Genomic DNA, 25,113 nt, shown 5'->3' on the forward strand with positions numbered 1-25,113 from the left:
CAACATCTACCTTCTCATCTATCACCACATCACAGCATCTTCCATTCATCTACTCCCAACCTTTGCTCACAACAACTACTCCATTCCACTGCACAACCGTCCAGCTTTCATTCCAGCACGACGGCAGTTCTCCTCACCACGACCGACCGCCAGTCAGGACAGATATCAATCCGAGTAAGCGTTAACACTTCGTTCTTGGGTGTGAGAATTACCGTTGACGAAAGCTGACTGGAACAGACCATCGGAAACAGCTTACGGTACTTCGACATGGCTGCATACTATGCTGTGGAGGAGGAAATGGAAGACTGTCACCGCGAAGGACTGTTCCTCGGAAGTGAGCCTTACGAGCAACAGCCGGACGATGGACATTTCGAAGTCGAGGATGAGCCAGTAGAGGAAGAGCATCTCAAAGAAGAAGACGAAGAGCCGGCAACCCAGGAGCGTGCTCAAGATAGGTTTTCCGTGGCCACAGACGAAGCTATCGAAGTCGAAGGTACGCATACATCCTTCCCTCCCTCAATTGAAGCGATAAACTAACGAAAGTCTAGAACCCGTGGAGATGATCTTCCTTGCGAACCTGGGAGAGTTAGTCGTTAAAGGAAATGAGACAGCACACCTCCTCGAAACATACGCCAACATGTCCAGGGAGCTCTCCGAGAGCGTGAAGCCCCACCCGCGCCTGAGCGGACGCTTGGCGGACAGCGCACTCAATGTCGTCGCTGAAGGCACGCTGGGACACGTCCTCACCAGACACAAGCTCGAATGGCATGGACATATGAAGACGGCGCTGAAGAAGCTCGAGGAGGAGAAGGACGCCTTGGAGGACATGAAGGAGAATCTGAAGCGCATTGAGGATAAGAGCAAGTTCCACAGAGAGATCCTTTGGCCAGCGCTGCGCCGTTCAGGTCGTGCCATCAAGTGGATGAAGCGGTTACCGAAGCTGATGAAGGATGTGGAGATCTGCTTGAGGTTGCAGGCCATGGAGAACGCGATCGTGATTGACTGAGGGTAGATCTCGAGCAGGTGGTGGGTTGGATTGTTTTTTGGCGTTTGGAAGGGGGTGTTGCGGTTGGGTTTTCATTTGAAGAAGAGGGCGAGGATGGACGGGAAAGGACCGTATGAGAAGGAATGATTTTGCTGTTGGAGTCTGGCGTTTGGATATGGTGTTCGAGAGGGTCAAGCAGGTGCCGTTGACATCGGCCCACAGGGTAAGACTCTCACAGACCACGATAGTCTACCAATGGGAGTGCTATAGCCTTTCCGGGTGCACATTGAACGGAGAGAAGACTCATATTCGTGATTTGCTACGGAAGTGTAGGTGTAGATGTGAGGTCTAGCAGTAGGACGGCTGTTTCCGTAAGCTAGTCTCAGAATGGAAGCAGTCGTCATTTGCCACAACGAGGGCAAGGCGCCACTCCAACCAACACCTCGCTCTCAACTCTACTCTACGTGCCTTCCACTTCCACCCAACACAATCAAAAATGGCGAACACAACCGTCGACATGGAGAAGCAACCGCTCCTCGAAGAGCAACCGCAGGAAGCGCCAGAGCAGGAGCCGACCCTCCAAGAGCTCCAGCAGCAGGTCCGCGAAGCGCAGAGGCGATACTTCAAAGCCTGGTCCAAATCAACATCTGGGAAGTGGAACAAACGCATCATGATCGGGACGACATTCCTAGTTACCATGTTTATGGTCTTCTGCTTCGGCGTGGTCGTGACCGACTCCTTGACGGACGACGGCGAAGTCTGGCATTATCCAGCCAGAGTCCCGCTGGAAGCACACATCATGAGCAAATGCCCCGACGCAAAGGACTGTCTCCACGACATGATCTTGCCCGCGATGCAGAATATCTCGGACAAAGTCGACTTCAAACTCTCCTACATCGGAACGTACGTCTCCCCCCTTCCCCCATCAAACCATCCCCTACTAACGCCACACCCAAGCAACACCGCCGACGACGACGGCGTCCTCTGCCAACACGGCTCGGAAGAATGTCTCGGCAACATAATCGAGCTCTGCGCCGCCCACCTCTACCCGAACCCCAAGACCTACCTCGGCTTCACCATGTGCATGAGTCGCCAATACGACGATATCCCGAAGCAGACTCTGGTCGAGGACTGTGCGCTCGAACACAGCGTCTCGATGGATAAGCTGAACTCGTGCATTGATAGGGACGAAGGGCGTTTTGCGACGGACATGCTGCGGGAAAGTTTTAACCGGACGAAGAATGCTGATGTGTCGAAGAGTTGCACGGTGCGGTTGGATGGTGAGGTGAGGTGTGTAAGGGATGGTGGGGAGTGGAAGATGTGTGAGGGTGGGCATTCGGCGGAGGATTTGGTGGCGGATGTTATGAAATTGTATCAGGCGCAGTGGGAGTATTAGTGGGAGTGGAGGAAGCACGGGAACTGTACGATAGGCTTTTATGAAGAACATGACTATTCGTTGGTATCGAGACGCTATGCAAACTCCCGTCCCCAATGTACCGCTGCTGTCAGCACCATTTCAGAAATGTCGATGAGTCGAAGAAGGGTGGCCTTGATTCAGCTGAAGTCGAAGTTTGCTGCCAGAGTGGAGAATGCCATGCAGGCGGGCGTCAGTGGTCCTCGTGGATGCTGAAAGAGAATCTAAACAAACTTGTCAGTAAGGCGGAGCAAGAAGAGTATAAGAAAGTCTCCAGCCTTCTTGACTTACTCCCAACATCGCCATCACTGCCACCACTAGTACGGCCCCCAGTTCATCCTATCTCCAGCCCCTACAGCAAGCATCTCAGTCCTACTCATCCCCTTCCCCTTCCCACCGCTTAACCCCTTCCCTCCCTCTTTCAGCACATACTCCACCCACTCCCTCCCCATCACAACGTCCCCATACCCCAACTCCCCATACTCCGGCAAAAACCTCTTCTCCGTCTCATCCATCGCTACTTTCTCGTCTTTGGTCTTCCCTTCCTTCTTCACGGCGTCCCAGACTTTCAGTAGAGCGGGGAGGTGCGAAGCGTCGTTCCAGTGGCTCGGCTGGGCGGGCTTGGGCTTCTTGGCGTCTGTGGTGGAGATGAAGGGGGAGGCGAGGGCGGAGGCGACGCGGCGGAGGGGGGCGAGGAAGGGGGTTGGTGGGGGGTGGGCGGGGCCTGGTGAGGAGGATTTGGGTTAGTGGGGTTCTCGGAGGTCGTGATGAGTTGAGAGAGGCTTGATGTTGTCTTCGAGAAGAGGCAGGTATCGCAGTATGACTCACTCGTGTTGCCCGTTCTCTCGCCCGTGACCGTCTTCTCGTTCTCTTGTCCTGCCATTGCTTCTGGGCTGCTGTCAGTGACGCTCAGCGGGCGCGTTGCTCATGGACCGAGTAGTGACTTACTCTTTGTGTTGCGGTGATGGTCGGCAGGAAGTTAGTAGGGGAAAGGGAGTTGGAAAAGTGGAAGCTCACCTGATTGTTGTGAGTGTGGTGAGGAAGAGCGGAAGAGCTTTTTCAATGACTTCCACATTGAGGAATGTGCTTTTCGTTGAATATCACATGTATCGGAAGATACTCCCTCTTCTCTGCCTAGCCTCATACAAGTGCTTCTTCAATCTGGTACAGCTCTAAGATCGTTTGCCCTCCAGGAGCAAGCACATTGCACGCTTTGTCTACTCATAGTGATGCGTGAGACATCTCAGTCTGATCCTGGCAGTGTGTCAGTTGAGCAGCGCCGGACATGTACGTCTGAGTTAACTTACTGACCCTCCTACAGGCGAACCACGCTCGACTCGCCGCGGCCTAATCGCTGCCGACTCCAACATCTGTCGCCCCCTCATTGAAAACGACCTCAGAGCGGCGAAGGCTGATCCCCATGAAAGAGCACATTTCCAGGCCCTGAAGCCTCGTCATACCCATCGAACTTGAACGCATACCGATATCCGGAGCTATCAGACCACACCGCAGGCTTCATGGTGGTGCTACGCGCCCACGACTCCCGTCTGAATGGAGCAGCTTGCTCAGAAGCAGAAGTCTCATCGCAAGAAGTATCTCGCGACATGGACACCAGCTCACTGTTCGAACTCATTCGCAGGCCGGACTCCAGCTGCGACCTGACCTCCTTGGTAAACCACTCTGCATCCGGCGTCCCGGCAGGAAGATCCCCTTGCGCAACCTCAGCATACCCGCCACCCTCCAGATGGACAATGTGCCGGGCGGGCAAGATTTCATAATCGATGATCGGCTGGATCTTGCGATGGATATGGTACTGGTGGATCTCCTTCTGGATACGCTCTTCGCGGATCTCGTGGACGTCCTGGCGGATGGTCTCGTGCGTGACGGCTGGACGCCATTGTTCGGACCAGGTGGTGCTCTCTGTGAACTGTGGAGCAGACCATCGGCGTGCTTCTGCGTAAACGGAATACTCCAGGCTGTCATTTGGAAGGTGATTTTCCTGCCGGCCCGCTGGAGGCGCGCTCAATACGGAATCCTGCCTGATGTGCTCCACTGGCGTAGGACGGAGCGGTTTGTCAAGCCTCACGCCGCTATGAGGGCAGAAGCTGAACGGCTCGGAGACTGGACGTGGTAGTCTTAACGATGGCCACACGTCACCCGGCGGAGGAGCCCCGGAGGCGACACGAAGGTCGGCTATGTTTGCCTTATGAGACAGACTGCGCCGCCTTCCATCTTGTCGTAAGGGAGGCAGGAACACCTCCCCTATAGGCTCGTAGGGCGATGTCTGTGGCTGAATGCGAGCAGGCTTTGCCGGAGAGTGCAAGGAACCGAGATGGTGAAGGCCACTATAGATTGCTTCTCGCTGGTCACTCATGATAGCGGACTGGTCTGCCGCATGCCTGGACACCACATGCTTCGACGGCGAAGGCGAGCCTTGGTTGAGTGAAGACGTCCTCGGTCCTGGTTGAACGGCTTGGCTTTTCAATTCCAGAGGCTTGAATCTTTGTGAGTTGAGATTGCGCTGCGCTACGTCTTCGCAGAATGGCAGACAACCAGCTTCATCGGACCGCGAGACGTGTTGAAGGTCAGTGGAAGTCTGACTTTGCTGCAGCTCCCTCGGGACCGCTTGATCCAGCTGGAAGCGATTTTTGGTGGCAACTCTATGCTCCGGAAGAGGAGCTGAACGTTCCGGACGCGAGACACGGCGCAGTTGAGATGGACGAACCTCTGGAATGCGATTGCGGTCAGTGGCTGACGGCTCTATCGAAGGCTTTGTAACCTACCTCTAGACGTCAAGAAGTCGCGTAGGTCGATCGTTGAAACAGATCGTCTGATGCCCACCGAAGCTTCGACGGGCCTGGTTGCGACCTTTTCTGCTGTCAAGCCAGTCGCCTGTCTGGCGCCTCGTGTCTTTCTCTGGAAGAGCTTCGCGAAGCACCGTCGAGCAAATGGCGCTGCCATGCTGTACGTATTTCCAATATGTACCTGCGGTCAACGCGGTCTGTTTGGCGTACGCTGTGTTGGGTACATCTAGATGCGCTCAGTCATGCATTTGGAAGTAGAAGATCCGTAGGTACGGCTCCAGAAGGATGCAACTCGCAGTCCATCCGGGCTTTGATGTTGTCCCTTCCTTTCCCACGCTTCATATGGCCTCGGCCTGAACAGAGACCACGCCATTGGCCCAACAAGATCGTTCAGAAGGCAGGCACAGAGCAGCAGTCGAAGCACTTCGATTCTCTGTTCACTTTCTTCTCTTCCTTCTTTCTTGAGTCTTCATACATCACAGCGTTCTACATTCCCGTCAGCACAGCATCTTCACTACCTCTTCACAGCCTACCTTGTTCATTCAATACCAATCACCTATTCCATAGCAAGGTCACCTTCCCGTCACATCAGCATCTTCCAATCTCTTCACTACAATTGTCAAAATGGTTTCTCACGAGTCCCAAACAGCGATGGAAAACGCCTCCAAGGCGGTTAAGGAGTTCATGTACGTATACTCACTCAATTCTCTTCCATTCCAATGCTAACGCCTCCCAGGATCAAGAATGGTCACCGTGACACCAGCATCTACGAATATGTCAGCGAAGCTCACCGTTCTCTTGACTAACTCAACTAACCATGAGCAAAGGTCCGCCCAGCTGTCTACCACGAGACACGGACGAGAACCGAAAGAGCAGAGGTCATCACGGTGCTTGACCAAGAACGTCACCAGAGCCACTTTCACACCTCAATCCAGCCAGTGACTGATGAAGAGACGCTTGAGCCTCAACACCATGAACGTATACACCCTGTTGAAAAGCATGTATTCGAGCATGACGACCGTGAAGAGGTCAAGCATCGCCTGGATGCGGAGCAGGCCAAGTTTTTCGACAACGTCGAGATCGTGGAGGGCGAGAAGACCAGGGAAGTGCAGCAGTCTCTGGAGGGCTCTCATTTGCATCACCATGTGAGGGAGATCATACAACCAATCGTCACCAAGCGTAAGTCTTTGGCCCTCTTCTCCGAGACAGGAGCGATTTTTGACACTGACGGCGGCCTCTAGAGACTCTTGAGCCCCATGTGATCCACGAGTTGGTGCGACGTCACGAGATCCACCACCTGGCTTCGACCCATCACCAGACTTCAGTCCTCCCTGCCGTCACCATGGCTGAATTCAAGCGTCAGGGCGGTGTTCTGATTGGCCGCGAGGAGCGCTTCGACTTTTTCGAGGGCGAGCCGCGTTCCATCGGTGGCCAAGTTGGCCAAGTCGGACAGACAGAGAATACCACCACCGGTGGAGCTGCCGGCGACCGTAAGACTGCTAGCAGCGGTCCGCAGAGTGGTGTAGTCCAACAGACCCAGACTGCAGCTTCGCAACCCCAGGCTGCGCCGTCCTCACAGGAAGCACCAACTGCGGCACCGGCACCGACCCCAGCACCACAGAGCAGCCAGGCGGCACCTGAGTAAGTACCTCATTCTCACACCTCGGCTGGTGTTGTACTCACTAATAATCTGCAGGCCTGCGGCAGCATCCACAAGCGGACCTCTCGCACCGCCATTCCCAGTTCCAGAACGCCGCTCGACCATCCCACCTCAGGCACCTCAAGCAACTCAGCCATCCCAGACTCAGGACTCCAATAACAGTCAACAAGCTCCTGCTACCCAGGGCAGTAAGGCACCAAGCGCAGCACCAGCTCAGCCTGCAGCACCAGCACCTGTCCGCTGGAGTCTCCTCCCCATGTCGGCGCACCCACAAGCACGTGGCATGCAAGCCATCCATCCACCGCGTCCCTCGGTCGACCAGCAGAGGCAGCCTTCGACTTCGAGACCTGCCAACCCAGCGCCCGGAGCACCGAAGGGTCCAGCACAGCAGTGAGTTTGATGGTGGTTGATGGGTGATTCAATGTGTGGGAGGGTGTTGTTTTTGTTCTGACCTCGCTTGTTTTCGTTCTCTAGCTCCTGGAGGGCTCGTGTCCTAAAGTTTGTACCTACTATTTGCTGTATTGAATGATGCGTTTTTCCTCACGATCAGTCCATTGCGTCCTTTGTCACCGTTGGTGTAGCTTGTGCTCGAGACGTTGGGGACACATCACGCCGCGTCGACGCCAACCACGCACTGTGACCACCGCTGCGTTGCCAGAGACTCTGGCTTCATGGTAACTTACTACTAACTGCTTTGAATTTTCCTCATCGAGCACATGAACTTGAGGAAGAAAACACGAGACGGATGCGCGGAAGCATGTTCCTGATTTTCACGACTGCCGAGTGGATCCGGCGAGAACCCCGAAGTGAATGCAGCCACCAACGTTTTCTGGTGAACCACAGATGCAGTCTCGGCATCGAGCAGGAATGATGACTACATGCACGAGTCTTGCCGTTGACCGCAACAATGCCGCTCTTGCTTACCTTTGCCATTCACCGCTGTGGGAGAGACAGGTCCAGCAACCACTCAGATCGCGTAGAACTGGCACGACCCGGCAATTGTCCACTCTAGACATGAGCATGGGCTGCTCGTAAACGCAAAGACTCGGTGAACCGCTGATCCGTCGCACGCTGCGCGACAACTCGAGGACACGCGATATGGCGTTTGCTGCTGGCCCTTGACCCGACTGCAACGGCGGCAGTGTATAGAGGCCTTGATCTCGTAGCAAACGCGGCAGCGCTGCTTGTGTATATACAAGCTCTCACAGGGATCAGGTCTGCAAGCAACCGCAAAGATGAAGTTCGGACAGAACCTCCCCAGGAACCAAGTCCCCGAGTGGGCATCCTCGTACATCGACTACAAGGCCCTGAAGAAGTTGATCAAGACCGAGCAGAAGACGGTTGAGGCGGGCGAGGACCCGGACCTAGCAGGTATGGTTTTTGCCAGGCACGCGCCGGCGTCCTGTTGTCCAATAACACAATGTAGGTTTCTTCTATACTCTTGACCGTCAGCTCGAGAACGTGGACACCTTCTACAACCGGAAATATGGCGACTTCTCGCGTCGTCTGCGACTACTGCAAGATCGCTTTGGCGTGGCAAGGAGGATGCCGCAGACTATGGATAAGCAAGATATGGAGGAGTTGATGGAGGCGCTGTTGGAGATTCGAGGGCAATATCGGAAGCTGCAGTGGTATGGAGAGGTTAATCGAAGGGGTTTCATCAAGATCACGAAAAAGTTGAACAAGAAGATACCCTCATCGACGGCACAGAGCAGATACTTGACGACCAAGGTCGACCCCAAGTCCTTTGCGACCAACAACAAGCTGTTGTTCGACTTGCGTGGGATCAACGAATATCTTTCGAGCTTGAAGGACGTCAAGACTACTGACGATGCTAGCTCGATTCATTCTGGCAGTTCTGGATCTCTTCGGCATATGGCCTCGAAGGCGACCTTACAGATTCCTCCCACAGTGGTGGAGACAATGGAGACTGCAGTCAAGAGTGACGACAGCGAGCAGCTCTTTGCCTCACTCAACAATCTCCCATTCAACGCGTCAGAAGAGGCTCGACACAGTCTCCATCTCGACCTTCTGCAGCGGGCGATCACACAACGAGCTTTTACCTGCATCGAAGCCTTACTAGGACAGGTCAGCTCGATCGAGCAAGACGAGGACATGAACCAACGGAATTGTTTGCATCGCCTCGTCATATCGATGGGACGTGCCAGAGCCCTCGAGATGTCCAATGGGAAGGAAGGCACTGCACGCATTCCCAATGGTGCTACATACATCAACGCTGCGGAGCCTCCGGTTAAGGGCCCAGGCTCGTTCAGAGTGGTGGAACGAGATCCGGACGTCCATGTTGGGAAAGACGAACAAGCAGAGCAACTGCTGCGATACATTCTGGATCACCTGTCCCAGCCACAGCGACAGAGTATTCTTAGCAAAGACACCTACGGTCGACTGCCACTCCACTATGCTGCTCAGTATGGTCTCGTGCAGGTCAGCCTTGACCTCATCAGGTACATGGAAATGTGGGAACTGTTCGACACTTCTGATGGTCTGGATGCGCCAGCATGGCAGGACGGCGAAGGCTACGCACCCTACCATCTTGCTGTGATCAACGGCCATTACCGGACCGCGAAAGCACTTCTGCTGGTAGATGACCGCCACCAGTTCACCTCCGCTCGATTGACGAGCGACCACGTCGAGACGAGTGGTGCAGCACTGGCGTTGGCAACAAAGTCGAACTACCACCAAATCGTCAAGCTACTGGTCGACGCTGGAGTGGATATCAACTATCAAGACGAACATGGCGAGACAGCGTTGCATCTGGCTGCCCGCTTTGGCTACGATGAGTGTGTTCAGATATTACTGGCTGGCTCTGAGACCCGACAGATGAATCTTGAGCTCGCCGAGAAGACGTACGGCTGGACTCCACTGTTCATTGGCTGTGTCGACGGCCATCTGAGCATCGTCAAATTGCTCGTTGACAGGGGAGCAGATCTCAAGAAGCTCGACTTGTCCGGTTGGAGTGCCCAAGAACACGCCGCATTGCGTGGACATCTGCACATCGCCAAATATCTTGCACAGTTCACTCCACCTCCCAGCATACGGTCGAGTCCCGAGCTGTTTGCGCAAGATTCGACGACCCGATTGAAGGCTGCCTCACTTGTTGATCGACGATCTAACGCTGTCTCAAGAGATGGCAGCACGACAGCTATTCCGACGACAAAGTCTGCGGAGCCTGTCAAAGAGTTCGGTCATAGATATTTGCAAGACGAATCCATGGTTCTTGTGAGTCTGGGTTCAATCGATGACCGCAAATCCAAGAACACGCCTCCTGTGGTTCTGGAGGGAATTGAATTGACACAAGTCCACTCCACCCAGCTGGACACTGCCCTTTCACTAAAGGTCTCTGCTCATGGAGCCAAAGGAGAGCAGAGCCTGTTCGACTTGCCAATCCAGGAGAACATCAGCACATCGCCAGTGACATTCCTGGCCAGAGATCCAATGGGTGTCAAGATCTACTTCGACCTTGTGCCGACCTACGCTGGCGATCCAGATAAGCCGGAGAACAGGGTAGCCAGAGGAGTCGCTCTGCTTTCGAGCATCAAGCCGAATGTTGGTGTCAACAGGATGACACTGCAAGGCGAGTCGACGGTTGCCCTGTTATCGCTTCCATCTCTCGAAGTCATCGGCGAGGTCAACTTCAACTTCCTGGTCATCAGACCCTTCAAGCATCCAAACATGAGCATCAGCGAGGACCGTACGTACTGGAAGAAATCCTCGACCATGGTCATCGGCCACCGTGGCTCTGGCAAAAACATGAGCACCAAGACCTCACTTCAACTAGGGGAGAACACAATGCAGTCCTTCATCACCGCTGCGAATTTGGGCGCTTCATATGTGGAGTTCGACGTGCAGATGACGAAAGACCACGTCCCAGTCATCTACCACGACTTCCTGGTCAGCGAAACAGGCGCAGACGTGCCAGTCCACACCCTCACTCTCGAACAGTTCCTCGCCCTGGGCGACACCACACCACGCCAAGTCCGCACACCCTCCCCCACCCGCATGGAACAACGCGCGAATGGTCGAAGCCGGAAACAGCGCTCCTACTCAATGGGCGCGCCAGAAGGCCAGCTCCGCCCCGACCTCCGCGAGCGCATGAAGCACACCCGCGACTTCAAAGAAAAAGGCTTCAAAGGCAACAGCCGGGGCGACTCGATCCAAGCACCCTTCACCACACTCGAAGAAATGCTCAAGAAAATGCCCAAAGGCGTCGGTTTCAACATCGAGATGAAGTACCCCATGCTCTTCGAATCCGAGGAGCAAGGCATGGACAACTACGCCGTCGAGCTCAACTCCTTCGTCGACACCGTGCTGGAGATGGTCTACGACCTCGGCAACGAGAGGAACATCCTCTTCTCCTCCTTCCACCCGGATATCTGCCTGCTGCTCTCGTTCAAACAACCCTCCATCCCCGTCCTCTTCCTCACAGACGCCGGCACGAGCGAGGTGGGCGATATCCGCGCCAGCTCGCTGCAGGAAGCGATCCGCTTCGCGAGTCGCTGGAACTTACTCGGGATCGTGGCGGCGAGCGAGCCGTTTGTCATGTGTCCGCGGCTGATCCAGGTGGTGAAGAATTCGAATCTCGTGTGTTTCTCCTACGGGACGTTGAATAACGATGCGCATAACAGCAAGTTGCAGGCGCAGGAGGGGATCGATGCGGTGATTGTGGATAGTGTGGCGAGAGTGAGGAAAGGGTTGACAGGACCGCAGCAGATTCCTGGGACGCCGCTCCCGGGCACGCCAGCGACGGGGGCTCAGGTGATGACGAATGGGATAACGGAGAGGTTGGAGCTGAGTGTTGGTGGGAAGTAGGGCTTTCTAGGACTACTTCTTGTTGTCATGGCGTCAGGGTGGACTTTTGGTTGGTGCTCGTACCTCAGTCGGGTACTCGAGCTTGTTTGCGTGTGTGCGTGCATTCAACATCAGGATCGCGGAAGCTTACAGAACGTGAGCGAGATTATGTAGAAGCTATATTCATACATCTTGGCCATCTTGTGGTCTACAGCAGAGCAGTCCTTCCAAGCCTTCAGTCCATTTTCTCCGTCTCATTCATCTCGTGAGCCATGAATCGTTGACAGAAAAGCCAGATTCGCACAGCAATGCTCCAGCATCATCTGATCAGCGCTTCGGCGGGTTCATCACACGCAGCAATGGCGGGATGCGAGATCTCTTGCTAAGCCCAACTCTGTGAGGGACAGCAGAAGAGTTCTTGATCGGGCTGTGGGAGGTCGGGCTCGCTTTGGTTGGTTTCTGAGACGTTGCAGCGGCTGGGCTTTTTTTTGCTTTCTCAGTTGGCTTCTCTGCTGGCTTGTCGGGCGATGGCGTGGGTAGCTCCTGCTGTGGCTTCTGCGGCGTCGAGATGGAAGCATCCTCAGTGGTCTTGTTGACATCACGCTCAGGCTCAGTTTCAGGCCCTTGCGGCGGCTTGACAGGCTCATTCTCCTTCTCACTCTCAGCACCATTCACTTTCTTTGGCCGACCTCTCGTGGCCTTGTTCGGCGCCTCCGTGACCTCAGCAACTGGGCGGACGTCGTCATCAGAGTCATCACGAACGATCTCAGCAGATTTCGCTTGTGATTTGGCAGTTGACTTCGAGGGACGACCTCTTGTGGCCTTCTTCGGAGCTTCGTCGACTTCGGACTCAGGCTGAGCCTCGCCGTCAGAGTTATCGTGAACGACTTCAGCGGACTTGGCCTTTGGTTTAGCAGCCGCTTTCGGAGGGCGTCCCCTAGCGCGCTTCTTCGGTGGCGGCTGCTCTTCTTCGTCTTCCTCAACAATGGCGAGCTCGTCCTCATCATCCTCATCGTCCTGGACGACCTTTCTTCGCTTTCTCGACGACGTATCAGCTGCCTCGTCCTTGGGATTCTTCAGGGCTGATTTGCGTTTCGCCTGCTGCTGGCTGAGGCTGGGCGATGAGCGTTGTGAGCCAATGAACTCAACGTGATCTTCGAAGATGGTCGTGTGGGAGCGCCTCGCTTTGGCAGATTGCTTGGGCTTGGGTGTCGGCATCGCTGGCTTGACGAAGATGTGCTCTTCCTTTGATTTCACAGCAATTGATGATGAAGGCTCTTCAGAACCTTGCTTCTCGTCGGCAACGGCTTGTGGCGATCCAGCTTGTTCGTCTGGCTTCGGAGCATCAGGAGGTGGATCGTCCTTGCGAGCCTCAAGAGCCTTCGGCGTGGGTGGCAAACCATCCACATTCTGCTGTGGTGGCGGCTGGAATTGCTGGTTGCCCAGGTTTTTCAAGATGTTTGCCATCAGCTCGGAGGTGTCCTCGTGTGATTTATTAGCAGTTTCCTCAGTAGACTTCGTGCGCTTCTTCTTTGCGACCTTCTCTGGTGCCACAGAGTAGTCGATCGGCTCCTCCAAAGCAGCAGTTGCTCGTCTCCTGCTTGGGCGTGGGACATACCGCTCCTTGGGCAGCCCAATAGCCTTGTCGTCCGAGTTGAGCGGCTCTGAATCCGGATCAGTAGCTTGAGACTTACGGCGACGGCCTTTGGTGGACTTGAGAGCGCTTGTGGATTCTGTTGGCGAGATTGCTGGAGAGACTGCCGTGGCGGTTGCCGTGGTCATGATCTCCACCATCGGACTTCGGCGAGCTGTGAGAGACGGTGCTTGAGGTAAAGGCGTGGCGTCTGGCTCATCCTGACTCTGTGTTGATTCTTTATCAGCCTTCTCAGGGTCTGTGTTCGTTGAAGTGTCGGTGTGCTGTTCGCCGCTATCGCCACTACCAGAACTCTGCTGCTGGTCTGCAGAAGCACCCAGTCCATCTCCGCCTCCATAAGCGACCCCTTCAACATTGTCTCTCGACTCAGCGCTTGCCTCGGACAGTCCTCCGCCACCAGCCTTGCCATTCGTAGCCGGCGTCTGCTGCGACTCCAGCCACGCCAACGACGAGCTCGGCTTGTTCGCCTCAGCACCTGAAGCAGGAGCAGGATAAGTAGTCATCTGTTGCGGAAGCCTAGGCTGCAACGCCTCATTAAGCAACCTCTGCTGCTCGGACACTGACGCTTCCACTGTACTCCCAGAGTCCGTGAACATGACAGCTGGCTCGTGATTCGCAAAATCGCCCGCGATCGGGCCAGAGCCAGTCGGCAGCTCAGCAGAAGAGTGGACACCAGAGTGTTCCGAAAAGCGAGCGGATTGCGACGTCTTCACGGCCACGTCTTCGTCTTCTTCGTCGAGAACGGTCCTTTGGCGACGGCTTCCGTACGTTTGCACGCGCTTGACCCGTTTCACACTCGTTTCCGCTCCTAGGCCATGGTCGGGTCCAGCAAGTTCGCTATGCCGACGCTTCTTCGCGTGATCCAGCGGTGATGAAGCAGAAGCTCGTGGCCTGGCCGGGGCGGAGTTGTTGGTCGCCATGAGGCCTTGTTCTGCTGACATCATCTGTCGTCTTAATCGTTCTGATGATGGAGTTAGTGATGGTGTCGCAGAAGATGGGGCAAGTTTCCATACCAGTTGATCCAGTACTCTGTGTCTCGTTCGTTCTCCCAAGAACCTCCATGCCTACCGCTGAAGCCTGTCCATTGCCCTCCGCACCGCCATTGACGAAGATTTCAGACTCGCTGTCGTCGTCTGAGTCCGCTATCGCGTGTGGCATCGTTTGCGATGTATATCTGGCATTGGGGTGAGGTTGATGGATTCGCAGTTACGATAAAACGCGTGAAGTCGCGTCGTGCTGCCTGATTGGATGCCTGAAAAACTGCCTCACTTTTCAAAACTCCTTCGGCAACAACGACAGCGAAGGCGGTAGACGAAGTTGATATTGAGCAGACTTTTTCATATTCACACACCCGAGCGCAGTCACTTATGGTATCTATACAATCTACGCCCTCCCACCACAGAATCCAAACCATTCCCACCCGCCTACGGTCAGCACGACCACACCCCAACAACCCCATCCCCCCTCCCCTCCACCATATACCCATCCTTTATCCTCACCCGCTCAACCACACTCGGCTTCACATCATCATCCGTAGCCAGATTCCCAGCACCGCAATCCCAATGCCTTCCTTCCGTCTTGTCGTAGACTTTGACCACGTCCTCGCCCGCGGAGGCGACGATGCGGCGCGCGTCGAAGTTCATGCTGGTGATGGGGTGGTCGTAGGCGAAGGCGTCGTGGATGGTGCCGGTGCGGAGGTCCCATATCTGTACAATACGTTAGTGTCCGGCACGTGAATGTCAAGGAAAAACGTTGTAGACTTACCCGTATACTCCGATCCCGACTCCCAGTAACAAGGAACACATCATCAAACTGCAACGCCGTCACCGGCCCAGTATGTCCAACCAAACTCCGATGAACCATTCCAGACCTCAGATCCCACAACCGCACCATCCCATCCGCCGTACCGCACGCAAGCGCGGCATCAAACACCTGCAGCGCGCCAATAAAATCCGACTCAGCAGAAGGTACTCGCGCGCTCGTGGGCCGCCACCAGTTCCCCTCGCCACCGCCGCTGCTACTACTCGGTGCAGAAGCCTGGTTCGTAGTCGAAGCCTGCGCGGCAGCCCATAGCACGTCCAGCGTCTGCACGCAGCGGCCTTTCTCGAGGTCCCATTGCCGTATCGTCTTGTCTGCTGAGCCGGAGACGAGTGTTGAGCCGCGGAAGTTCAAAGCGGTGATCTCGGCGACGTGAGCTTGCAGCGTGAACATCGGGCAGTCTGCCATGGCATTTGCGTGCGGCTCAAGCATTTCTTCTGGCTTCTCTGAGGTGGGTGTGAATACATCGCCTGCCGATGAAGTACCCTCTTCTTCCACGTCTTCCAGATCACCAGGCTTGCCGCTTATACTTGAGCTCGGTGGTGCCGCTGCTCTTGGATCGTAGTCTGCCTGACTCAGGTCCCAAAGTCGTACGCTCGCATCCATGCTTCCCGTAGCAACGATATTGTCTTCAACCTGCAAGCACCGCACGCTCGAAAGATGGCCTTCCAGCAAACCCATACATCTGCCAGCATTCAGATCCCACACCCGTACCGTGTCGTCCAAAGCAGCCGACACCATCGTGCCAAACGGCGCATCAAAATCCAAAGCAGTGATGATATCGTTATGCGCCTGAAACTCCCGTATCCGCGACCCAGGCTCCATATGCTCGTGCAACACAGGCATCGACACCCTCCTGGGCAACCGTTTCCGCTTCGCTCGCGGTGATGGCGCCTCCTTCCCAGGCTTCGGCAGTTTTTGATATATCGATTCCGACATGAACTCTCCCGTGGACTCATCCTCCTCATCTTCCTCGACAACCTTGTCATCCTCCACACCCATCGTTCCACTCCTCGCAGCCAACGCGGCCTCGTCTTCCATCTCCTCCTGCGCAATCTCAACCTTCTCCACCACATCCGCCAGCTCGCCCTCCATATCATGCTCCTCCTGCTCCAGATCCGCCAGCCGCTCGAGAATGACTTTCCGCATCGTGTTCAGGTTGGCAATCTTGTCGTCGATCTCCTTGATCTCGCTCGCGCACATTGTTTTCCGCACACCCATCATCTCGAGCTTATGCTCCAGCCGATCACGCTCGCGCTTCATGCCTGCCAGCTTGGGCGGGCCCTTCTCGTCTTCCAGTAACTTCTGTCCTTTGCTACCGTGTTTTCCATGTCGCCGCCGCCGCTTCTTCTCCGCTTCGTCGTCGTCCGGCAGACTGGCTTTGAAGCCATCCAACAAGCTAAACGGACTTCGGCTGGGTGGTACGTTTCTCAACAGCTCATCCGGTAGGTAGGCGATAGCGCGGTGCTCGATCTCGCTGGTGTTGAAATTCGACCGTATGAGCTCTCGGGGATTGGCTTTGGCGAAGGAGAAGACGGAGCGCTGGATCATGGGTCGGCGGAGCGAGCGGTGCACGCTGCTCATCGCCGTGCGGTACTGTTCATCGTTGTGTGGGAGGTTGGCGGAGATGAGTTGGGAGGCGGTGGCGTGGACGGTGCGGCCGAAGGCTTCGATTTGGCGGGTCTGTTGCCTCGTTAGTACAATTCTGAGGCTTCATGGAATAGGACGTACGTTGAGAAGGGAGTCATCATCATTGTTGGAGTATGCGAGGTGTTGTGGTTGGCGAGTGGTTCGCTGGGGGGAGGTACTTCGACCTCGACGGTCCGCCATTGCTCAGAAGTGGTTATTGTTCTGTTATCGCAGCATATCGAGACTATGTGCGACAGCGCGAGACGTGGTCATGAGTGGCTCCAAGTCGATGCCCAGTTATTCACATGTCAAGGTCGCGTGCAGCCCTCGCCGCGGAGGTCTTCCAAGCTCCGCTCTCCAATGCAGAACCCAAAACAACGTCACCCGCGCACTCTCACTATGGAACAATAACATCGCAAATACACCTTAACCTCCCCCAACTAGGCATCGACCATGGACCTCGCCCTCGACCTCTCCAACCCCTCCACCGCCCTCTCCCTCCCGCACATCCGCTACCAACTAATCCGCCTCGAAGACACCGTCCTCTACCACCTCATCGAACGCGCCCAATTCCCCCTCAACCCCGCCATCTACACCCCGGGCGCCCTAGCCCTCCCCAACAGCACCCTCTCCTTCTCCGACTGGGTCCTCCGCGAGCAAGAAAAACTGCAATCCCAAATCCGCCGTTTCCAGAGCCCGGACGAGTATCCGTTTTTCGAGGATGCGATGCAGCCGCTCATACTCCCCAAACTGGAGTACCCGCGGATTCTGTGGGCGAATAGTGTGAATGTGAATCAGGAGTTGAAGCGGCGGTATGTGCAGGAGATCCTGCCGCAGTGCTGTGTGAAGCCGCAGCGGAGCGAGAGGGGGCGGGTGGAGGAGGCGCAGGAGAATTACGGGTCGGCTGCTACGGCGGATGTGAATTGTCTTCAGTCGCTATCGCGGAGGGTGCATTTCGGGAAGTTTGTGGCGGAGTCGAAGTTCCAGTCCGCGCCGGAGACGTTTGTGCCGTTGATCAGGGCAGGGGATACGGCGGGGATCGATGCGGCAATTACGGATAAGAAGGTGGAGCAGAAGGTGTTGGAGCGGTTGAAGGTGAAGGCGGAGACGTATGGGGTGGATCCGGGGATGGACGCGGAGGCGCCGAGTAAGGTCAATGTGGAGGGGGTGGTGGCGATGTATAAGGATCATGTGATTCCGTTGACGAAGATTGTGGAGGTGGAGTATTTGATGCAGAGGCTGAAGGGGACAGAGTGGGAGTGAGGAGGGCATGCTTGAGAAGCATGGGATTTTCGAGCAACTCATGCTCTTATCCGAAGCATAGTACCACGCCTGGAGGATGGCAGACCCTTATGGAGAAGAAATCGTCGATATGCCGGCCAGTTCGCTAGGCACCACTGGCTCAAGGCAAAGGATTCCACGCCTCTTTCCGATGGTGAGCGCAGTGCCTGGCAAGACATTTGCGAAGACTGTCCGCGCAGGACAGCAGAGGCTACTGGTCTTACGATCGAAGCATGGCTGGCACTGATGCGCGAGCGATAGCTCTCACCGAGCTCCAGAGCAGAGAGAGAGAGAAGACGAAGCAGAAATATGCAAGACGAGCGTAACAGAAGTTACAGTATAGACCAACGCTATACATCCCGCCCTCGTCGTTCGAGGGCCGGACTCGAATATCATACACAACCACATCCCTCCATATCTACACCCCTCCCCCTATCTCTCCCCGCCAACCCTTCAAGCTCAAGGCCGTGACTCAACACCCCTCCCCCCCTCCTTCACCTCCGCCTCAAGATGCGCATGCAAATGCTTCGGCGGCATGCCAGACGCCGGCGCAGGTCGTTCTTCGCGGGGAGCCTGATTCACGACTCCATGGAGCTCGTCGGGAGGCGGCGAGGGCGAAACTTCCTGCGTCTCGAGCGGGGGTGCGGAAGTTTCACTCTCGGAGCCGGTGGCGGCGGAGTCGAGGTCGGTCTCTGGCGTGGTTGGAGCGCTGATGTTCGAGGGATCTTGTTCGGGACTCATGGCCGATTCTGCCTCGCTGGCTTCAGCGGGGATGAAGGTCTGTTCGGCGCCAGCTTCGTCCCGCAGCACGTCGCTTACAGCGGGTAGATCGTCCCTCGAAACGTCGAATATTCTGTCGTTGGCGGCGGCTTCGCGGGCAGCGTCTTCACCCTCTGGCGCAGAATCGGCCAGAGGGGTGTCAACGTCGGATTCTGCACCAGTAGTTGAGTCGACCTTGGTCTCCTGCCGCCTCCACTTAGCAAAACTGCCCTTGCCCTCCGTTTCCCCAACCCCCGCTTCCCCTTCCTCAGCGTCCACGACCTCCGCCTGCAACGGGTCATCGAACGCCATCTCCTCCTCCCCTCCAAAGCGGTTCCCGCCGAACGCAAACTCCGTCTGCCTTTCCACCCCTTCCCTCTCCGTCCCCTCCCCGCCTTCTCCACCATCCCGTCCCCGCTCCCGCCCAAGCGCAAAGCCCTCCCTCTTAACCACCTCCTCATCAACCCTCGCCTCCCCCTCTTCCTCAATCCCACCCTCATCCACCCCCACCTTCTCCATCTCTCTCAACACCTCCATCTCCCGCTTCGCCGCCAACTTCCTCCTCGTAGCTTCAGTAAACGAAAACTTCCCCAGCACCTCTTCGATCTTCTCCTCCACCAAGCCTTTAGTGTGGAAAGCCAGGCCGCGGGACGAGAAAATACCGGCAAAACGATACGAGAGCCAGAGGTAGCTGACGATACCCTTATGCAGCCGCTCCAGCGCGCGGAGGTACTCGCGGCTCGCGCTCACTTCAGCGTCGAGGATTTCGAGCGGGAGCTCGGCGATGTCGACCAGATCGCCACCTTTCTGCTCCGCGACGCAGCGGGCCAGGGCAGGCATGAGTTTGCTCCAAAGCTCGAAATCCGTCTTACTCGCGGGCGAATTCGTCAGAATCGTGCGATCCACCACCGTCAAACCCTGCACGGGCTCTATAACATCCGCGAGCCAGACTTGGTCTTTCAAGCCGCAGAGGTGGAAGCGCGAGTGCATCTGGCTCAGCTCGTGCAGGCGCGTGAGGATGTAGGAGAACGGGGTGGAGGGGGGGAAGTAGGAGGAGAAGCGCTCGAGGACGGCGGCGGGGGGGAAGAGGCCAGCGGTGCGGATGGGGTCGGGCTCGGCGGACATGGCGGCGCGGACGAGGGGAAAGTCGAAGTCTTCGAGGGTGGTGACGAGGCCGTTGGAGGCGTCGTCGGGGGTTATTTGGGTTGGGGGAAGGGTTGATGGGGAGGGGGGTGTGGGCTCGCCTTTGGCGGCCGCTAAGTCTTGCTGCTCAGCTCGTTTGTCAGCCTCCTTCATTTGCTGGTCAGCGATGCGATAGCGTCCAGCGCGTCCGGCGATCTGCTTGATGTCTGCAACGCTCAAAGGTCCTCGTCTTGTGCCGTCGAATTTGGAGGCTTCCTCGAAGATGATCCGTTTGATAGCTAGGTTCAGACCCATGCCGACCGCATCACTAGCCACGAGGTAGTCATAGTCGTTGTCCGGGTCATTGAACAGTCTGGCCTGCTGCGCGCGAGTCTCTGGCGGTAGAGAGCCGTACACCGTAGCCACCTTCTTCCCCGTAATCTTCTCGATCTGCTTACGAAGAGCATGAATCCCCATCACGGAAAACGAAACGATGCAGTCACCCTTCTTGAGATCAGCGAGCCTGCCCTTCAAGCTGGTGTCCGCGACTTTGAGCGGACTCAAACGCTCGTAGTGATGAATCTCTAGCTTCTCGCCCAGGCTGGCGCAGATTTCGCGAATCAGAGGTATCGTCCGCACTTCGCCACACAGATGCACCTCCTTTGCTTTCACGCCCATCAGTGCTGCCGTCCAGGCCCATCCGCGATCGGCCGACCCAATCATCTGTATCTCATCGATCACCGCCACGTCCATTGTCCTGTTCAAAGTCGCCATCTCCACCGTGCATGCCGCTATATTGTTGTCGGTCCCTTGATGAGTTGCGATCCGTCTTTCCTCCCCGGTAATCAGACTGCAAGACTTGCCTTTGGCGTTCATCCTCGAGTACACCTCATGCGCCAGCAATCTCAACGGGCCGGCATACATCCCCGTCTCGGCCTGCTCCAGCCGCTGAAGTGCATGGTATGTCTTCCCACTGTTCGTCGGCCCCACATGTAAATGTATCGTCCTGTGCATCACTCTCGTCGCCGGATACCACTCGCTCGGATACCGCAGATCGGCTAGTGCCTGCTGATTCCGTATATCCGTCGCCGTGAACCGCGCGCCCGTAAGCTCAGCGTAGAACGCATATCGTATTCGATCGTCCAAGCCATTCTGTCCTCTCGTGCTGTACGCCTCCTGCAGCCCCTTCAAAACACCGCTCCTCTTCTCATCAAAGCCAATGAATGGTGTTGCTTCTCCGCGCAGGGGCGCCACGAAACGCTTCCACACTTTCTCAAACGGCTCGGCCTTGTCTCCTCTCGCCCCTGCTTCTTTGCGGAGCTGGGTGAGGAGCGGGACATCCTTGAGCTCCTCCTTTGCGACTTGCAGGCGATTGCTGAGGGCCTGGTCGAAGCTGTATTGCTGTTGGGCAGCATTTCTGGCATTTCGTCCGGTGACCTTGTGGCCCCCGTTCTTGGTCAGGGGACGGAATGTCCCAGCGTCTGAAGGTTCGTAATCGAGAATGTGTTTCGTGATCTTGACTGAGCGCGCAGAGTCTTTGCTTCCGGAAGGAGACCTGCGAGTGCTACCGTTGCCATGTTCTCTGCCTTCGGTTCGGCGATGCTTCGATCTGAGAGTGCCTGTACTGGCAGCGCGCTGCGACTGGGAGTGGAGGCGGAGGCTTCCTGGGGGAGGGAGGTTAAGGCGGCGAGCGCGGAGAGCGTGCTGGTGGGAGCGGAAGGCGCAGTAGATGCATCTGCCGGTGAAAGGGTTGGCAGCTTGCATTACCGAGTGGTCGATGGGGGAGGTGACTGGAGAGCAGAGGATGAAGCTGGATTATTTCTAGACTCTCGATCCATCAATGACGGATGCAGGGCAATGTCGCGTGGCGCGGAGCTGTGGCGCACGAGCAGCAGCAGGACATCCCACTTCCACACCTTCTCGATCACATGCAACGATTCATATACCATACACGTGAGGGGTTTGGCTGCTATTCACTTACTCAAGGCTAGTTCAAGTCATACAGAAGCTCCAATATCGCATGTCCGCCCAAGTCCAACCCGCACCTTGACCACATCGAAGGCACGGCAATCAGCCTTGCCCGATATGGGGGTCTCGCTCATAGATGCCCAGCGCGATGGTATGCAAGGCTCCCTTTCGCCGAGTAGAGCAGTGCTGATAGTCTGCCAGTGATTCTCGGCCATATCCACCACATTACCAAGCATGATGTACGCTCCAAACGCCCCAGTCTGAGCTCGCAGCCTAACGATGTGGACAGTGGAAAGTGCTGGTGGTCGATCGAGACAGCAGACGACTCCTCGACAATGTCATAGACGAAGATGCCCTCCTCAACGAGAACATCACGAGTATGTGCGCCTCCTCCGCGATCAAGCATCAACACACGGCCCGCAGTACACCAGCCCTGACTTACTCCAGACATCGAACAGATCACTGACCGCCGGCCCACCAACCGCGATGTCGACGCCCTCTACTTCCTCACCCCGCAACCGCATATCGTGGACTGTGTCATGGCCGACTTTCAAAAGAGGAAGTACAAGAGGGCACATCTGGTGTGGACGTCATGTGCGTGTGGAGCTGGAGGAGGTATAAGCAGGATGCAGCTACTGACGAATAGAAATAGTACTACACCCTGCCCTCCGAGACCGAATAGACAAGAGCCAGATTGCACGAGAACAGATTGACCACTTCACCGTCCTTAATACAGAATACTATCCACGAGAGTCACATCTCGTGACCTTCCGAGACCCATGGAGCTTTCCCATACTCTTCCACCCGGCGTGCAACAACTTGGTTAGGCAGCATATGGAGGACGTCGCTCAGAAGGTATTGTCTCTGCACATCAACTGGAGACAATTGCTAATACTTCTGCTAGATAGTCGGGGTCTGCGTGGCGTTAGGGGAGTACCCAACAATACGCTACTACCGCCCTCGAACACCCACTCACGAAGCCAGCATACTTTGCTCACACCTGGCACGTTTTGTACAAGATGAGCTGGACCTCTACGCCAAATTCCACAACGATTTCCCACCTCCGACCACACGGCCTCGGGGGACACTCTACATCCTCGATCGCAGCATCGATTTGATGGGACCGCTATTACACGAGTTTACGTATCAAGCCATGGCACACGATCTGTTACCTATCCAGGAGAGCGACAAGATAACTTACCGCGTCACCATCAATGAAGGCCAGCCCGACCAAGAAATCAAGGACATCGCCATAACCGAAAAGGACAAGATCTGGCTTGAGAACCGGCACAGGCACATGAAAGATGTGATTGAGAAATTGATGGCAGACTTCCAGCGGTTCATCAAGGACAACCCAAACTTCACCAATAAAGCTGGTGATGAGGGCGGGAACAGCTTGAACGCCATTAAAGACATGCTCGCGGGGTTGCCGCAGTTCCAGGAGATGAAGGAAGCGTACGCGTTGCATCTAGGCATGGCACAGGAGTGTATGAATCGATTTCAGGGGTGGAAGCTGGGCGAGTTGAGCTCGGTGGAGCAGGTACGTCAACCTACGTCTCATTCAGCATGCCTCAGCTCAGACTCACTGTTTTGCAGACATGCGCCACCGGCCTCGACGAAGACTACAAGAAACCCAAAGGCCTCGCCGACCAAATCATCCGCACGCTCGACGAAGACGACGTCACCCCACCCGACCGCCTGCGCCTGCTCCTCCTCTACCTCCTGCACCGCGACGGCCTCCTCCCCGCCGACGTCTCCAAACTCCTCGCCCACGCCCAGCTCCCGCAACAAGACACCCAAATCCTCACCAACCTCGAGCTCCTCGGCGCCCGCACCTCCCGCGCCCTCAAAGACCCCCGCCCCGCACCTCCCCCCTTATTCCCCCGCAAACCCCCGCCCCTCGCCGGCGCCCAGGAAGAATTCCTCTCCTCCCGCTACGAACCCGCCGTGCAATCTCTCCTCGAATGCCACGCCGCCGGTACCCTCGACGCCAACGTCTTCCCTTACACCAAACCCCCTCTCGACCTCGGCGCCGATCAGGCGCAGCAAGTCTCCGCCACCTCCCTGCGTTCCGCGAAGCCCACGTGGGCGAAATCTGCCCGCTCGAACGTCAGCGCCGAGAACCGCCAGCGTGTCATCGTCTTCATGGCCGGGGGCGCCACGTACGCCGAAGCGCGGGCGTGCTACGAAGTCGGCCGCTCTACGGGAAGGGAAGTGTTTTTGACGACATCGCATATGCTCACGCCGCAACTCTTCGTAAGACAAGTCTCGGATTTGTCAGTCGATAAACGCCGTTTGGGGATTCCCGCAGAGCAGCCGAAGCAGCAGGCCCCTGCGCATCTTTTCGAGCCGGACGAAGTGCCGAAGCCGAAAGTCGCGCCGCAGGCACCTGCTCAGCAGCAGCAGCAGAGGCCAGCAGCGCCGTCGGCGCCGAGGCCGCCGGAGCAGGGGATGGCGGGGATGAAGTTGGATGGGAGGGCGAATGGGAACGCGCCAGGTGCTGGTGGTGCGGCTGCGCAGGCGAACAGTTCGGCGAAGCTTACGAAGGACAAGGATAAGGATAGGGAGAAGGAGAAGAAGAGGCATCATTTTGGGTTTGGGCGGAAGGGGTGAGAGGAGAGGGTACTTTCTTCCAGGAGAAGAGCAGTGGTGTGGCGACCTTACCCTGAACTATATGAACGACTCGCCTCTCATCTGTTGTCGTGAGACGGCGACTGCACAATGCGACCGTCACGTCCTTGAATTATTGCTCAGGTGTGTACCTTGGGAATCCCCATCATACCTCTATCCCCTACCTTATCTTCACGATTGACGGAGAGGCTTGGACGCGTTTTGCTGAATGGTGTTTGCTGCTACTGTACCTTGTTGTAGTGTAGACCCGCAGCATCGCGTCTATAGCACTGGCTCCAGATGTGGTACCTTTCCCGGACCATGGCGTGAGCGGTAAGGTAGAGCGTAGACAGGCAGGGTGTGTCGGTTACGCAGCCGAAGCCCATGTACATCCACGCGCTATCGATTCGACTCTCGCTTGCACGTTTGTCTGACCGCCAACCTATTCGTCAGCCATTCATTCCTGAAGATGCTGGTGTTTTGACGAGAGAAGCCTTCCCGACGTCAACGTCAGTCTGAACAGCATGAGGTGGGCAAGTCTATAGTTAGTTGTCGTACAGTACGTAGTCGCCTTTCCTCCAGTGTTCCTGTTCTTGTTCCCGA

General features: G+C 56.2%; 12 protein-coding genes across 12 annotated transcripts; 7 read left to right on the plus strand and 5 right to left on the minus strand.

Moving 5' to 3' along the window:
• Positions 1-267: 267 nt before the first annotated feature.
• Positions 268-1,006, plus strand: LTR77_009024 (uncharacterized protein; the record flags this gene model as incomplete). The annotated part of the gene is made up of 2 exons (XM_064806253.1): positions 268-493; positions 549-1,006. 2 exons carry the CDS (start codon positions 268-270, stop codon positions 1,004-1,006), a joined length of 684 nt encoding a protein of 227 aa, XP_064655579.1.
• A 475-nt stretch (positions 1,007-1,481) lies between these two features.
• LTR77_009025 (uncharacterized protein) lies at positions 1,482-2,381 on the plus strand (the record flags this gene model as incomplete). Its single annotated transcript, XM_064806254.1, has 2 exons — positions 1,482-1,888; positions 1,943-2,381. 2 exons carry the CDS (start codon positions 1,482-1,484, stop codon positions 2,379-2,381), a joined length of 846 nt encoding a protein of 281 aa, XP_064655580.1.
• A 335-nt stretch (positions 2,382-2,716) lies between these two features.
• On the minus strand, positions 2,717-3,282 carry LTR77_009026 (uncharacterized protein; the record flags this gene model as incomplete). Its single annotated transcript, XM_064806255.1, has 2 exons — positions 2,717-3,123; positions 3,228-3,282. The coding sequence occupies 2 exons, from the start codon at positions 3,280-3,282 to the stop codon at positions 2,717-2,719; spliced, it is 462 nt and encodes a 153-aa protein (XP_064655581.1).
• Positions 3,283-3,795: 513 nt separating this feature from the next.
• LTR77_009027 (uncharacterized protein) lies at positions 3,796-5,360 on the minus strand (the record flags this gene model as incomplete). The annotated part of the gene is made up of 2 exons (XM_064806256.1): positions 3,796-5,126; positions 5,183-5,360. 2 exons carry the CDS (start codon positions 5,358-5,360, stop codon positions 3,796-3,798), a joined length of 1,509 nt encoding a protein of 502 aa, XP_064655582.1.
• Positions 5,361-5,827: 467 nt separating this feature from the next.
• Positions 5,828-6,444, plus strand: LTR77_009028 (uncharacterized protein; the record flags this gene model as incomplete). The annotated part of the gene is made up of 3 exons (XM_064806257.1): positions 5,828-5,889; positions 5,940-5,979; positions 6,031-6,444. The coding sequence occupies 3 exons, from the start codon at positions 5,828-5,830 to the stop codon at positions 6,442-6,444; spliced, it is 516 nt and encodes a 171-aa protein (XP_064655583.1).
• Positions 6,445-6,545: 101 nt separating this feature from the next.
• LTR77_009029 (uncharacterized protein) lies at positions 6,546-7,257 on the plus strand (the record flags this gene model as incomplete). Its single annotated transcript, XM_064806258.1, has 2 exons — positions 6,546-6,844; positions 6,900-7,257. The coding sequence occupies 2 exons, from the start codon at positions 6,546-6,548 to the stop codon at positions 7,255-7,257; spliced, it is 657 nt and encodes a 218-aa protein (XP_064655584.1).
• Positions 7,258-8,098: 841 nt separating this feature from the next.
• GDE1_2 (Glycerophosphocholine phosphodiesterase) lies at positions 8,099-11,690 on the plus strand (the record flags this gene model as incomplete). Its single annotated transcript, XM_064806259.1, has 2 exons — positions 8,099-8,234; positions 8,290-11,690. The coding sequence occupies 2 exons, from the start codon at positions 8,099-8,101 to the stop codon at positions 11,688-11,690; spliced, it is 3,537 nt and encodes a 1,178-aa protein (XP_064655585.1).
• A 306-nt stretch (positions 11,691-11,996) lies between these two features.
• Positions 11,997-14,481, minus strand: LTR77_009031 (uncharacterized protein; the record flags this gene model as incomplete). Its single annotated transcript, XM_064806260.1, has 2 exons — positions 11,997-14,284; positions 14,337-14,481. 2 exons carry the CDS (start codon positions 14,479-14,481, stop codon positions 11,997-11,999), a joined length of 2,433 nt encoding a protein of 810 aa, XP_064655586.1.
• A 272-nt stretch (positions 14,482-14,753) lies between these two features.
• MDV1 (Mitochondrial fission protein) lies at positions 14,754-16,971 on the minus strand (the record flags this gene model as incomplete). The annotated part of the gene is made up of 3 exons (XM_064806261.1): positions 14,754-15,029; positions 15,088-16,824; positions 16,873-16,971. 3 exons carry the CDS (start codon positions 16,969-16,971, stop codon positions 14,754-14,756), a joined length of 2,112 nt encoding a protein of 703 aa, XP_064655587.1.
• A 252-nt stretch (positions 16,972-17,223) lies between these two features.
• Positions 17,224-18,033, plus strand: ARO7 (chorismate mutase aro7; the record flags this gene model as incomplete). Its single annotated transcript, XM_064806262.1, has 1 exon — positions 17,224-18,033. The coding sequence occupies one exon, from the start codon at positions 17,224-17,226 to the stop codon at positions 18,031-18,033; it is 810 nt and encodes a 269-aa protein (XP_064655588.1).
• Positions 18,034-18,510: 477 nt separating this feature from the next.
• SUV3 (RNA helicase) lies at positions 18,511-21,881 on the minus strand (the record flags this gene model as incomplete). Its single annotated transcript, XM_064806263.1, has 2 exons — positions 18,511-21,667; positions 21,700-21,881. The coding sequence occupies 2 exons, from the start codon at positions 21,879-21,881 to the stop codon at positions 18,511-18,513; spliced, it is 3,339 nt and encodes a 1,112-aa protein (XP_064655589.1).
• Positions 21,882-22,017: 136 nt separating this feature from the next.
• Positions 22,018-24,513, plus strand: sec1 (syntaxin binding protein 1; the record flags this gene model as incomplete). Its single annotated transcript, XM_064806264.1, has 7 exons — positions 22,018-22,051; positions 22,102-22,139; positions 22,190-22,277; positions 22,348-22,494; positions 22,553-22,755; positions 22,805-23,440; positions 23,497-24,513. 7 exons carry the CDS (start codon positions 22,018-22,020, stop codon positions 24,511-24,513), a joined length of 2,163 nt encoding a protein of 720 aa, XP_064655590.1.
• Positions 24,514-25,113: the final 600 nt, after the last annotated feature.

This window comes from Saxophila tyrrhenica, assembly GCF_035928015.1.
Source record: "Saxophila tyrrhenica strain CCFEE 5935 chromosome Unknown scaffold_16, whole genome shotgun sequence".
Classification (NCBI taxonomy): Eukaryota; Fungi; Ascomycota; class Dothideomycetes; order Mycosphaerellales; family Extremaceae; genus Saxophila; species Saxophila tyrrhenica.